A 14,461-nucleotide genomic window follows, 5' to 3' on the forward strand; every position below is an offset into this window, starting at 1 on the left:
GGATTTATGTGCGTTAAACCAATCAGAGTCTCATCTCCCATTCCCTTTAAATGCCAGTTGCGCTCGCACCATGGCAGATTCGCTATTTACATGGAGGAATTTGATAGTGGAAAGACCGAAGCGTCTCCAGAGCAGCGTCTCTGCTCGTGCGCAAGGTAAAAGTGCGCAAGCAGACCATCTACGGGACAAGCCGGATTCCACCATATCTTTATGTACACAATAATAATCTTTTACATTTACCTTTATGCATTTGGCAGACGCTTTTATCCATGCTCTTACCACTGAGCTACAGGAAAGCTGTACATTGTACATTTTACATTGTAATCCTTTTATTTGAAATATTTGGCATGTTTGTGTGCTGCCCCTGTGTGTTTAATAAGCAGAGTGTACGTGCGTTGTGGATCCGCCTATAAGCGCACATTACTAACATGCTCTTTAAATAACAAAAAAAAATATTGCGCCATTGCCTTTAGAGCAGGTTTCAGTTGGTCAATGGCTCAGTCTGTTTCTGTTGACTCAAAATAGCAATGCGCCAACAATGCGCCAGAACACACCTCGCTTGCAGACCACCATGGGCGCACAAATGGGCACAAATGCATTTGCTATTTAAACAATGTGGCGCAGGACGTGAAAATGAAAACTGCGCTGGACTGAAACTAGCAAAAAACACTTGCGTTGCGATTGGCGCTGCATAAGATAGGGCCCCAAGTGTATATAGCCCGCCAACAAGGCGCTATATAAGGTAGGGCCCAAAGTGTAAATACCCCGCCTTGTTGGTGGAGGCTATTTACAGTAACCCCGCCCACCGCTCTCTGATTGAGCCTGACAAAATTTCAAAAGAAACCTGTCTGATAACAGGATCAGTGTGTGGAGAATAAGGTGGGTTGTGTTAGCTTCGATGTGACTGAGTTCGAATCCGCCATTTTCTGAACTCATTCTTGTCCCTTGCACTTCAGCTTAAAGAGGCATTCGTTTTAAATAAAAGTGTACAAAATGTTCGAAAACCAAAAATGAAGCATCTAACGGGTATTTAACAGTGGGAATAAAGTCCTCCTGTGGTGAAAACCAAGCTTTTAATGTTGTTTATATGTCTATGTGGTGTTTTTAATATGCTGAAACGCCTCCATTGTAGTCTTGAGTTTCTTCTGGGAACGGACACGTCAAAATGTTCCTCATTTAAATAAATCATACGCAGAATAAAGGGGTGGGGCCTGGTTGAGTTAGTTAGTAGTGTGTTAAACTGGCGGTTATGGTAAGGGGCGGGACATTTCCCAAACACACTCGAAGCGCTCGACCAATCACAACACACTGATCCAGCCGACCAATCAGAGCACAGTGTGCTTTTCAGAAGGCGGGGCTTCATAGAGACAGGAAGTAAACAGGAGCGTTACTGACAGACTGGGAAGAGAGGAGCCGCAACAATGGAGAATATGAGGAAAATAATCAACATTCAAGCAGGAAAACCTGTTCTAGACCCCAAAAACAAATCAAAACTATGAAAAGGGGAATATCAGGCCTTCTTTAAATTGTTTAAAACTGTTGTTGAAGGAAAGAAGCAGGTCAATGGATCAATGGAGAGGTTCTAGATATGAGAGGAATGAAGGGGAGGGATGATGGGAGGAGAGAGATTTGGGAACGGCTCCACAGCCACAGCTTGATTCTCTCACAAAGGGTCATTAGTGAAGTAATTAACGCGCGCCGCGGTGCCCTGGGGCTCGTGTGCCGACTGTGAGCAATGACTACTAATGACATAAAGCAGTTTTCCACGGAGCAAAGCCTCAAGAAATACTTCCACACACGACACTGCAAAATAATCCTGTTTCATTAGAGACACAGACAAACATATTTCACAGATGCCTCACGTTATTTATGGCGTTTATCTCACCGGATCTTTCCAGTTGATTAAAACTAAGGTATTATGTCATTAATAGTCATGAGATAAGAACTGCCTAACGTTCTGTAAAACATTAGCAGTTCCTTCCCACAGATCTTTATTCCAAACCTCATGCGAACCGGATTGAACCGCGTTTTCCCAGCGGCAGAACGCTAACCAAGCCATTTCTGCCGGTACATTCGTTCCATTCTCGATTCTTTTTAATGCACTGGCTCGTGAACGTTCAGGGCTCGGAGACCGCAAGTACAACTCCTGTCGCTTTAAACGGGGAAACATCAAACTCTCCAAAGCTGTTCACCAATCTGGCATCAAGATTGGCTCGTTTATTTAGAAGGCGGGGCTTATTCCGCCATTTTGTGCGTTACACGTCCAAATCATAGTAATAGAGGGAATGCATGGACATCACTTTCCCGCAGAAACACACTCCCTCAGCCGGACCAAGTGGCAGAACTCTGCATGACTGGATTTAATAGGAGAAACTGTGAAAACGCGAGATTATCAGTTTAAACTAAAGGTAGGACTCGATAAAGTGTTCCTTACAACTTACCAAAGATCCAGTGATCGTGGATATCGACATGCAGCAGGAATCGTGTTTCCTGACATTTATATGAGCCTGATTTCGACGCCGGGGAAATACATAAAGCACATTTGCCCATGAATGCTTTATATAAACACTAGGGGCCCTATTTTAACGATCTGAAACGCAAGTATCAAGCGCAAAATGCAAGTAACTTTGTGGGCGGATCTCGGGCGCTGTTGCTATTATACCGGCGGAAAAATGACTCTTGCGCCCGACGCAAATCTAAAATGGGTTTGTCTGAAGTAGCTTCATTACTCATAGGTGTGGTTTGGGCGTAACGTGAAATAAACCAATCAGAGCATCATCTCACATTCCCTTTAAGAGCAGGCGCGCTTGTTCCATGGCGGCTTGCTATTATAACGGCGGATTTGCCAGGAGCGGTTCACAGCCGAGGAGACCGACGTTCTCGTCAGGGCCGTAAAACACAGAGAAGTGACATTGGGGACGGAGAAACACACACAAATTAGCTTCGGTTAAACAGGCGTATAATAATTTGGGTAAATGTGTAAGCTAGATTTATGCCTATTTTTTCACATCTTCATGGACACCACAATGATTTCCCTCGTGTGGAATATTTTTCCTTGTAATTATGTATGATTTGCAAAAATTAGAACTGCTGCGTGTGTGTAGATGAGAGAATCAAAGTGTGTGTGTGTTGTGCACACGCTACATTATGGCCAAGCATGCGCCCTTAAAATAGCATCTGAACGCGCCGCTGACTTTAGGCTAGGTTTCTCCTGGTCTGTGGAGGAATTGTTTTCTGAAACTGCAAAATAGCACCAGGGAACGTTTGCGCCGGAACACGCCTCCTCTTTTCCCTGAACCGCCCCCGGGAGCGCAAGTTCATTCCCTAATTTACCGACGTGCGTCTGTGGAGGGAAAAGTCCGCTGTGCGTCGGGTGCAAAATAGGAATGATACATGCGTCGTGTACAAAGTCAATTGCACTGGGTGCAAGATAGGGCCCTAGGGGTGTAACAATATATCGTGTCACAATATATCGCAATTCAAAAATGCAACATGCATCGTGGATAGTTCACCCAAAATAAAAATTACTGTGTGAGAAAAAATTCAACTTTTCAGAGTTTTAGTGACTACATTAAACTACTATACTATATATAATGTTGAATATAATGTATCATTATGCAATGGGGGAATATTTGTGGGTCCTGATAATGCCAAATGTCTTATGTTACCAGTAAAAGTGGCCTACATTATTTTAAATATATCTAGTCAGTGAAAGAGTGCAAGAATATTCATCTAAAATAATTCTGTTTTCAGCTTCAGAATCATGAATATTGTTATTCTGGTGTCTATATTGTCCTGTGCGTTGGGTTTCAGCACCAAGTCCAAGACTATTCATTCACACTCATAATGTAATATCAAATTTACCATTTTAATCAACCGTACATTTGTTTTGGTTAACCTTTTATCAGATGTCTTGAAGTATCGCAATAATATCGTATCGTGAGTTCAGTATCGTGATATATCTAATCGTGACAGGAGGGCATCGTTACACCCCTAATAAATACAATATAGGCAGGTCTAATCTGGGTGATCAATGTTATATATATATATATATAAAACTTGTATAGTTTTTTGTCAGTTTTTATTTAAAAACGTCCAATTATGCAGAAAATACGATGGTTAATATTTAATTGATAAAATATATAACAATACAATATATATAGGGTGTGATTTTACCCCTAAATTCAGCATATCGACACAAAATGAAAACTGCAAATCAGTTTCTGTGAATCACAGCGATTCATTTGCTTCTCGTTCTGTAGCTTTCGGGAGTCTGTAAATATATACCTCAGATTTCTTGTCAAATCTAGTTATACAGTCGATCTCAAAGCTCTTTCCCGTTTTAGATGTGTTTTGTGTGTTATTCGCAGCATTCACGCTGAAAACTGAATGCTGTCGCTCAGTGTTTCTGCCACTCGGTGTGTGTGTGACCGGCCAACGGTGACGTCACATGCATAAACCCTCTATATGAGTTATATATCTTTATATATCTAAAGTCTTTGGTGTAAACACACACATCTGTCCGACGCTGAAGCAGATTCTTGTGTGCCTGAAAGCGACGCTCATGAGGCCTGGAAGAACCAGAAAAGAGCAATCCTTACAAAAAAATCCTGCTGGAAAACACAAGCTCGTATGTATTCCTGAGTAATCATTCACTCTTGGATGGGTCGTGTATTAGAGTTAATGTAAAAATAATTACATTTCTTATTAATAGTCTCTGCGGCGTCGGCCACAGTCTGCTGCTGTAATTGAGTTTTTGTGTCTAATGTCTTTGGGCAAGGGTTACCATTATTACTCTTACCATTATTAATCACAGGAAATAAACTTTTACAGTGGCATACAGCTACAGATGTGGAGTTTCGCAAGCAAACGGATATTATTAAACCTGCTAAATGTCACATTTGCCCTCCACACTTTGCTATTTGCAAATAATTGATATAATAATTCTTCCAGATAAAAATGTTGACATTAATGAATATTACCCAAGGCTGAGACAAAATCACAGACGAACATGTTATTGCTCAAAAATGTTTTTCATCAACTTTGTTTCTCCTTCAGACCTAAAATTCCAGGCCTCATGAGCATCGCTTTCAGGCACACAAGAATCTGCTTCAGCGTCGGACAGACATGTGTGTTTACACCAAAGACTTTAGATATATAAAGATATATAACTCATATAGAGGGTTTATGCGTGTGACGTCACCGTCGGCCGGTCACACACACACCGAGTGGCAGAAACACTGAGCGACAGCATTCAGTTTTCAGCGTGAATGCCGTGAAAAACACATCTAAAACGGGAAAGAGCTTTGAGATCGACTGTATAACTAGATTTGACAAGAAATCTGAGGTATATATTTACAGACTCCCGAAAGCTACAGAACAGAGAAGCAAATGAATCGCTGTGATTCACAGAAACGACTGGATCCAGGCAGAGAAAGCTGGATTTGCAGTTTTCATTTTGTGTCGATATGCTGAATTATGGGGTAAAATCACACCCTTTATATTGTTATATTGTATTGACAACTCATCTATTAAATATTTACCATCGTATATTCTGAATAATTGGATGTTTTAAAGAAACACTGGCACAAAAAAGTTAAGGCTGGATGATATGATGATATATAACATTGATAAAGTATAAGTGATCACCCAGATTTAGACCTATATTGTATTTATATAAAGCGTTCACAGGCAAATTAGCTTTATGTATTTCCCCGGCGTCGAAATCAGGCTCATATAAATGTCAGGAAACATGATTCCTGCTGCATGTCGATATCCATGATCACTGGATCTGTGGTAAGTTGTAAGGAACACTATATCCAGTCCAACCTTTAGTTTAAACTGATAATCGTTTGTTTTACTCGTGTTTTCACAGTTTCTCCCATTAAATCCAGTCACTCTCAGCTCTTCTGCACTCGGTCCGGAGGCAGTTTGTTCCTGCGGGAAAGTGACGTCAATGCATTCCCTCTATTGAGTTACAGAATGAATGCAATTTTAATTGCAAAAGAAGATATATATCCATGCACCAATGCTACATTTTTCAAAATGTCATAATCATTTGTTAACAAACAAGTATTCATTACTTCAATGAGCTCATTGTGTCTGCATTAAATTATTACATTGTTTACATTAATAGATTTTTAGCTAACTGTGATTTGTATCTGTACATTTCTGAAATACATAACTTAGACAGTTAACTCTGATAACAGATCACTCCAAATTGTAATGTGGACTCATGCACTTTGTAAAAAGCACTACAAATAACTGTGAATTGAATATATGTGAAGCTATCTTGTGCATTTGCTCTCCATTTCTTCTCATTAGTGTCTAGGAGAAACTATCGGCTCTTTTATGATTTGTCTTTCCTATGGTATGAGCGACAGGATCACGTTATCAAAAGCTGATCTGAACAAGACTTTTCTGTATTGGCTGCCACAGACGTCGCCGTTTAGGGAGTGATCAAGGCCAACTCAAGCAACATCCCAATGTGTGTTTTCCCAGTGGCATGTGATCAAATTTGATGCTTATTTTTTTGTGTACAAGACACCGATAGTGCACATTTACATTTATGCATTTGGCAGACGCTTTTATCCAAAGCGACTTACATTGCATTGCATTTCAAGGTACACATTTTACTTTCTTATCAGTTCTTACTTTCCCTGGAAATCGAACCCATGACCTTGACGTTGCAAGCGCCAACGCTCCTCTGTTTGAGCTTCAGGAAAGCATATAGGAGGAGACGGCGAAGAGAGCGAATAACATTGAATGTGAGAGGGCGAACCCAGCATGCATCTGCCTCTGTTGACACACACAAAGCAAAAAATCAAATCAAACATACCAGGATTAATTATACTTAACCAGATCCGACCGTGCATGTACGGTTTAGCAGGCTTTTGTATCTGTGGACTATTTTCTCATCATTCGTTTTATCTCACAGCTTGTGGAGAATATGATTGAGCAATCCAGGGTTATTTTTAGCTGGCCAATGATTTGCCTGAAGCGCCCTTTGCTTTGCTTTGTGTGTGTGTGTGTGTGTGTGTGTGTGTGTGTGTGTGTGTGTGTATGTGTGCTATTTAACAATAGAACTTTGGAATTACGCCTGAGAAAAGAAGAACATCACGTGGCCACAATCACTTTTTTGTCTTCCCTTTGTATTTTGTACCTACAGCCAGAGAGCAAAATTAACACTTGCAAAGTGCCAAACGAGAGTGAAATGTATAAATACAACAAAATACCACTGTTTGATAGATTACTTTTATGTAGAACATTCCTTCCATCAAGCCACCAACACTAAAGTATAGACAAGAACTTAAAATCCCCCTGTAGTCAATAATATTATCCCTTACAACTCATCTTTGATCACCAAAATGACATATTTAAAAAAAGTTTCCTTTCTTCATACCTTAAAATATCTTGACTGTAACTCCACACCCTCGCCTCATTTAGTATTCGCGGTTCTATGAATATGCAAATGAGCCCCGCCTCCACTCACTCACTCAGCTCAGAGATCCACTGGTTGACGATCACACGTTGATCTGATTGGTTACAAGGTAGTTTGTGACGTCAGAAACACCAGCGATTTCAAAGCGTGTGTTTGAGACTGTCTTTGGTTCACTGCAGTTTTAAGGAGGAAATACTCAGCAATGCTGTCGACTTATGAACTTACACATGGTTTGTCTTAAAGCTTATTAATAACACCACATAGACACATAAACAACATTAAAAACTGGATTTTTTTTTTTTTACCACTGAATTTTAAAATATAAAATACAAAAAATTCCACGGCTGGTAAATGTTCCTAATCCTCCCGGCATTAGCAGATGGTGCAAAAAGCTACTTTTAGACAGCAAAAACAACAGATAAATATTGCTCAATTTGCAAGGGACCGTGATAAATCTGCAAGCATGACTGGATCTGAAACTGTTCTCTGGGAATATATTGTTTGTTTGGTCGGGAGGCGTTTTTAGCTGAGCAACATGTACTTTCCAAAACTGCTGTCGAGTCACACATATCTGTGTTTGTCTCGCTATAAATAGATTTATTCTAACTTTAAAAAGCAGAACAAGTGTCTAGAGCTTTAAATGACTTCCTGTTCATCTTTAGGTTGAGTTCAGTGTTGAAGTCATCTCTTCTTCCAGTAAACCGCACACATGTGACATACAGTTTATGGGAAGCACCGCTGACCGTTCGACTGGGTTTATTTTTGGATCACACTCACTCCGGGCAACGGTTTGGGTTGCTTTATATGACCGCGTGAGCAGACAGACACACTCTGGGTGTTTGTCTCTCTGGGACAGTTGTGCAAAGCCCTGCGTCCAACCGGCTGTGTTTGCATAACAACTTACTAACTTTCTTACAGAATGCATTTAGCATGCAATGCATATCATACACACTTAGCATATTTTGAGTAAATTGCAGCTGATATCACAATTATTTTCTTCCTCAGTAATTCTATATTGTTTTCCAGTACAAATACCATTAACACTTTATGTATAATGCACTATAAAGGTATTCATAATGTACATTATAATGCATTATATCTATTCATAAATTCTTGTAAACAAATTTAAAATGCATTATAATGTTTGAAGATTTCTTGTTACATCATGTGTTTTAATGCATTATACTTTCTAAAGGTGTTCAATGAATAGATCATATTATCATATAACTGTCATGAGATCATTATAAGGTGCATAACAAGGCATAATTAATGCATTAAAATACTTTATACTGTATATAAAGGCTTCAAATATAGTGTTACACAAAATACTGGAACATTCTTTACATATATTTGCATGATTAGCTAAATGATAAGAGATTAAGTTTTCTGAAAATATATGTAAAAATCAAGTGACTGAAATTTATGCTTAAATCAAGAAAATGATAAAATTTTATTAAATTATAAAATTAAATTAAATACATTTTTTATAAAATAAAAATGCCAATAAATTTGTATTCTTATGGCATAGTAAAATCTCACTTAATTTTGATAAAAAACAAGACTTAATATGTGATATTATTTTGCTTCTAAGGGAAGCATAACTTGATTTGTGATTGTTTAGATATTTGTACTGGAAAACGACAAAAATACTGAATCCGAAAATCATTTGGACACAGAAATAGAAGGTCAAGCGGAAATTGAATTGCATTGTTTTGCTATTTGGGAAATCTCAGATAATCTGTGTATTTCATGCACGCCAAAGAAAAATGTCACATACCGTTTACACTTACAGGATGCATACTGAGTTTAGTCAGTTCAAAAACATATCAAATGTCATTCAAACATGTAAACAAGGCTCATTATAGAATTAATTCTCAAATGCTCCTTTCAAAATGTGCCAGTTTTAAACCGTACGGCGTACGCTATGAACCTCTAAACTGCACACTAACAACGCATTGTCCACTCATTGACACCGGTGTGTGTGTGTGTGTGTGTGTGTGTGTGTGTGTGTGTGTGTGTGTGTGTTCACAGACGTGATTTCCCCTCAGTCCTGCTCTCTCATTAGCATATGACCGTCTGGATTGCGTTGAGAGACAGATCTGATGTGTTGTTGCACAGCTGGGTGATTCTGACACTTTCTGTCTGTTATGTTGCATGTCTCCTCTCTCCCTCTCTCTTTTCCCATTATGCCCAGACAAGACTTAGATTAAAATGGGGGGGAAAAAATGTTCCTCCCACTCTGAAGCGTGTGGTCAGTAACACCCAGTGTATCTCATTACAGCCAGAGCGGGGCGTGACTGGGCTGTCAGATACAGCAAAGCTCTTGTGTAAAAGACTCTCCTCTCACGTCCAGATAAACAATCACATTTAATTGGATTTTTCACCAGGCCCATTAAATCATAGACGAGGTTAGTCAGGCACCAGTTGCTAACGCGACCCCGTCTTCCTTCTCTCTTACGTCGCAAACAAACTAGCTAATCCTCCCGGAGAAAAGTGCATTGAAAAACAACAAACTGCGTTCGACTGTCCAGTGTCTGACGGCAAACATACAAACTAGGAGTTTTAGCCTATTAAATATTCATGATTTAGTGGCAATGATTTTAATGTTGATTTATAAAGTGATGCACATCTTTAAAACATGTCAGAGCTGTTGGCTCACACTGGACTCGGGTTCAGTCTGACATGACCTATACTTTCCTGTCTATTACTGTCTACTGTCCAATCAAAATATAATAAAAATAATATTGTTAAAAAATAAGCTTGCCATTTTTATATATCACATTTTTTATTTTATTTGAAAAACAATATAAAATAATAATAAAAAATAAATAAACAAGAACATATAAATAGATTATTGAAATCAAAATGTTATAAAAAATGTATATATATATATACATTTTTAAATGTAAATTTTATTTTTTAAAAATATATACAAATATTAATAATAAAAAATTAAAAAAAGTTTTTTTTAATTGTTTTATATATAAATTTTTCATTTTTGAATAATAATAAAAAACAATAAAATAAAAATAAATCCATTACTTATAGAAGCCTCTGCTTGGCATTTTTCTTATATTTAAATGTTTTGAAAATATTATAATATAATTTATACTCATGCATACTGAAAATTAAATATTGTTCCTTTTTCGATGGACTTTTCTCCTGTATTGAGAGGTATATCTGAGTGAAACGGTTTGTGTAATGAAACCAACACTGTATCGTGTCTTTAGGAATTAATTGGATCGTATGAAGTTGGGATCTGAATGCCAGTTTGCAGACAGTTGTGTGCATGCATAATAAACACAAAAACAATCTGTCAAAAAAAAAAAAAAAAAAAAGAAGAAGAAGAATTGTAAATTTTGATTTCCAGCTGGTTTAAAATATTCCTTCCTGTGCTTGGCAACAATTCTGTTATATAAAAAGAAAGAATTTCACATCAGTCCGCTGTGTGTGAGTGTGTGATCTGCTGTTCTCACCCGTGTGTGTCCTCCGGGATCTGAATGCCAGTTTGCAGACAGTTGTGTTCAGGGATTAATAACTTTTAATAAACACTGTAATAATCTGTAGAAGAGAGAGAGAGAGAGAGAGAGAGAGAGAGAATTGTCAAGTTTGATTTTGTGGTGACTTTAAATATTCCTTCTTGTACTTGGCAACGACTGTTTGGCTAAAATTTTGTTATTTATGTTATTTAAAGGGGTGGTTGATTATGATTTGACTTTTCTAACTGTAGTTAGTGTGTAATGTTGCTGTTTGATCATAAACAACATCTGCAAAGTTACGACGCTCAAAGTTCAAAGCAAAGGGAGATATTTGCTTTTAAAGAAATCGTGTTTTAAGGACTACAACAAACGGCTGGTAGAGACTACACCACATTCCTCCCGGGTTAGTGACATCACCAACCCTAGAATTTACATAAACCCCACCCCCCGAACACGATTTATAGATTATCACGACAGAATATGCTAATCAATGACTAGAAGATAACGACACATCAGCTTCATAAACTCATCAACTAACCATTCAGAAATGTCCTGTTGCTTCTACATGTTGTCACTTCTTCTTGAGTCTCTCCATCATTGTCTGACTCCGGTTTGAACATAAAAGGCTAAACGTTTTTGAAATGTTCAGTGCGTGTGTGTGTGAGGGAAAAGAACACAAGCTCTTGAAGCTCCGCCCACTGTGCCGGGAGCAGCGGCTCATTTGCATTTAAAGGGACAGACACAAAAGGTGTGTTTTTTCACCCTCAAAAAGTGACAATTTTAACATGCTATATAAAAATATCTGTGGGGTATTTTGAGCTGAAACTTCACACACACACTCTGGGGACATCAGAGACTTATTTTACATCTTGTGGAAAGGCTATTATACCACCCCTTTAAGGACTTCTCATCAGAACGCTGTGTGAGTGTGTGATGTGCTGTTCTCACGCGTGTGTGTCCTCCAGCAGATGGGACGTCGACGCTGTGTGTGTCCTCGGTGAGGGAGCTGCCGTCTCAGCTTCAGGATCTCTACCAGCAGGGCTTCGTTCTGAGCACTGTGCACCCGTTCGTTCACCCGTGTGGACCCGAGCCCGCCAGCATCCAGAGCCAGCTCTACCGGGCCGTGCTCATCAGAGTCTCCGACAGGTGGGGTCACAACACACACACACACACACATGACGGGAACATGAACTCCACAGGTGCTGCTGACATTTATTACAGGGGTCATTTCTGTCAGGACCACTATCGTCAAAAACGATTTACAATTAGCATAGTTTGGCGGTATGGTTCTGTTCTGGGCAAGAACTAGCCTAGCATGGATAAGAGCAGCAATAACCCCCCTTAGGGTAAACAGAACAGAACCAGCATGAATGTATGCAGATATCATTAATTCAAGATTTTAAAGTACAACATAACCGAGAATTTATTCTGATTCAAAGGGGAATCAAAATGCCAAATCCTGACTGAGACAGGAGGAGCTGGGAGGGAGGAGGGTAATTCGCTCCTGAGAAACGCGATATCTGCTGATAATACTAAAGGAGCTTATATATGTATACAGTGATAGGCGTCGTATTCCTATAGGTAGACGTGGATCAGCTGATGCGAGCTTGACTAACGTGACCTGCCAGAACCGACGCTACCCCACTTTGATATCCCACTTTTTTTTGTCTCAAATCCTCTATAATGTTCCTCAAGATTTTTATCACCAAAAACATCATAATTTAGTGCCACCCTCTATCTGACACTTCAACAGGCTGCTTGCTACTTTACATTTAAAGTCTCCCTGTTGTCAATAATTTTATCAATAAAAACTCATCTTTAATCACTAAAAAGACTAATTTAAAAGTTTTTCCCTGAGAAAAAATTCTTCATGCCTTAAAATAGCTTGAATGTAACTCGACACCCTCGCCTCATTTAGTATGCGCGGTTCTATGAATATGCAAATGAGCCCCGCCTCCACTCACTCACTCAGCTCAGAGATCCACTGGTTGACGATCACACGTTGATCTGATTGGTCACAAGGTAGTTTGTGACGTCAGAAACACCAGCGATTTCAAAGCGTGTTTTTGAGACTGTCTTTGGTTCACTGCAGTTTTAAGGAGAAAATACTCAGCAATGCTGTCGACTTATGAATTTACACATGGTTTGTCTTAAAGCGTATTAAAAACACCACATAGACACATAAACAACATTAAAACCTGGATTTTCACCACAGGAGGACTTTAAGACTTCTTAGGGTCCAATAGATTTGGTGCTGACACATCCTCTTTGCAAAGCCGGCTGGATTTATACAGACCCCAAACTTTTAAACATTCTGAGCAAGTCAATGTCACTTTATTTATAAAGCACTATTTAAAACAACAACTGTTGACCAATCGCATAAACATAAACACAAAAAAAACAAATAACGGACAATAAACAGATGACATGCCACTGTATCATCGATTAAAAGCTATTTCAAACAAATAAGCCTTCAGTTTTAAAGTTTCAGTTTTGATTTGGCCAATTTCAGTGCAACTGATCACAGACGTACAACTTTTACAGTGAATGAACACACCACTAACTGGCATGTAAAAACAAAACCTGTGATTGTTTGCTGTGCATGTCATTCACACAGTGGTCAGTATAACCCACACACTGGGCTAGACTTCACAGTTTCCCTCTGCACGAGACCAGCGCTTTACAGTCCGTCACACAGAGTTGGTGAATGTTAAAGAGCGGTTCGATAATCCTCTGGCAAAACAGTGGCAGAGACTCAAAGTCACATCCACTCCCTGCCTGGAGCTCTGCTGGATCACACACACACACACACACACAGTCCAGACCGGCCTGGCTGTGGTGGCGGAGTAAAGGGCACACACACACACACACACACACACACACACACACACACACACACACACACACACACACACACACACACACACACACACACACCACAGGCAGCTGCCACAATCACTTGTGTGAAGAGTGAGGGCCCTATTTTAACGATCTAAGCTCATGGTCTAAAGCTCACGGCACAAGTGCACTTAGTGCGTCCGAATCCACCTTTGCTAGTTAAACGACGGGAAAAATGGCCGGCGCTCCCGGTGCATGGTCTAAAAGTGTCGTCTCTATTCTCTTAATGAGTAATGGGTGAGTTTTGGGCGCAATGTGCAATAAACCAAACAGAGTCTCATCTCCCATTCCCTTTAAAAGCCAGTTGCGCTCGAGCCATGGCGGATTCACTATTTACATGACGGAATTTGATAGTGGGAAAACTCCAGAGTACGTGTGTGTGTGTGTGTGTGTGTGTGTGTGTGTGTGTGTGTGTGTGTGTGTGTGTGTGTGTGTGAGGTTAAAGCGCAAGCAGACCATCTACGGGACAATCCGGATTCCACCTTATCTTTATGTACACGATAATAATCTTTTACATTGTAATGGTTTTATTTTTAATATCACCGACACACAGTGTCCAGACCGGCACGGCTGCAGTGGCAGCGTAAAGGGCACACACACACACACACACACACACACACACACACACACCACAGGCAGCCGC

At 39.5% G+C, this 14,461-nt stretch overlaps 1 protein-coding gene across 2 annotated transcripts in view; it reads left to right on the forward strand.

Moving 5' to 3' along the window:
* Positions 1-14,461, forward strand: part of rftn1b (raftlin, lipid raft linker 1b) — a 125,474-nt gene that overhangs the window by 33,785 nt on the left and 77,228 nt on the right. Inside the window, exon 3 of one of the 2 annotated variants that reach the window (XM_082150097.1) lies at positions 11,886-12,066. In XM_082150097.1, the coding sequence (XP_082006223.1) occupies positions 11,886-12,066 (181 nt within the window). The remainder of the gene's footprint in view (positions 1-11,885; positions 12,067-14,461) is intronic. The other variant, XM_082150098.1, reaches the window with a different exon arrangement.

The sequence above is a fragment of the Leuciscus leuciscus genome (genome assembly GCF_965113295.1).
Source record: "Leuciscus leuciscus genome assembly, chromosome: 20".
In the NCBI taxonomy this organism is placed as follows: Eukaryota; Metazoa; Chordata; class Actinopteri; order Cypriniformes; family Leuciscidae; genus Leuciscus; species Leuciscus leuciscus.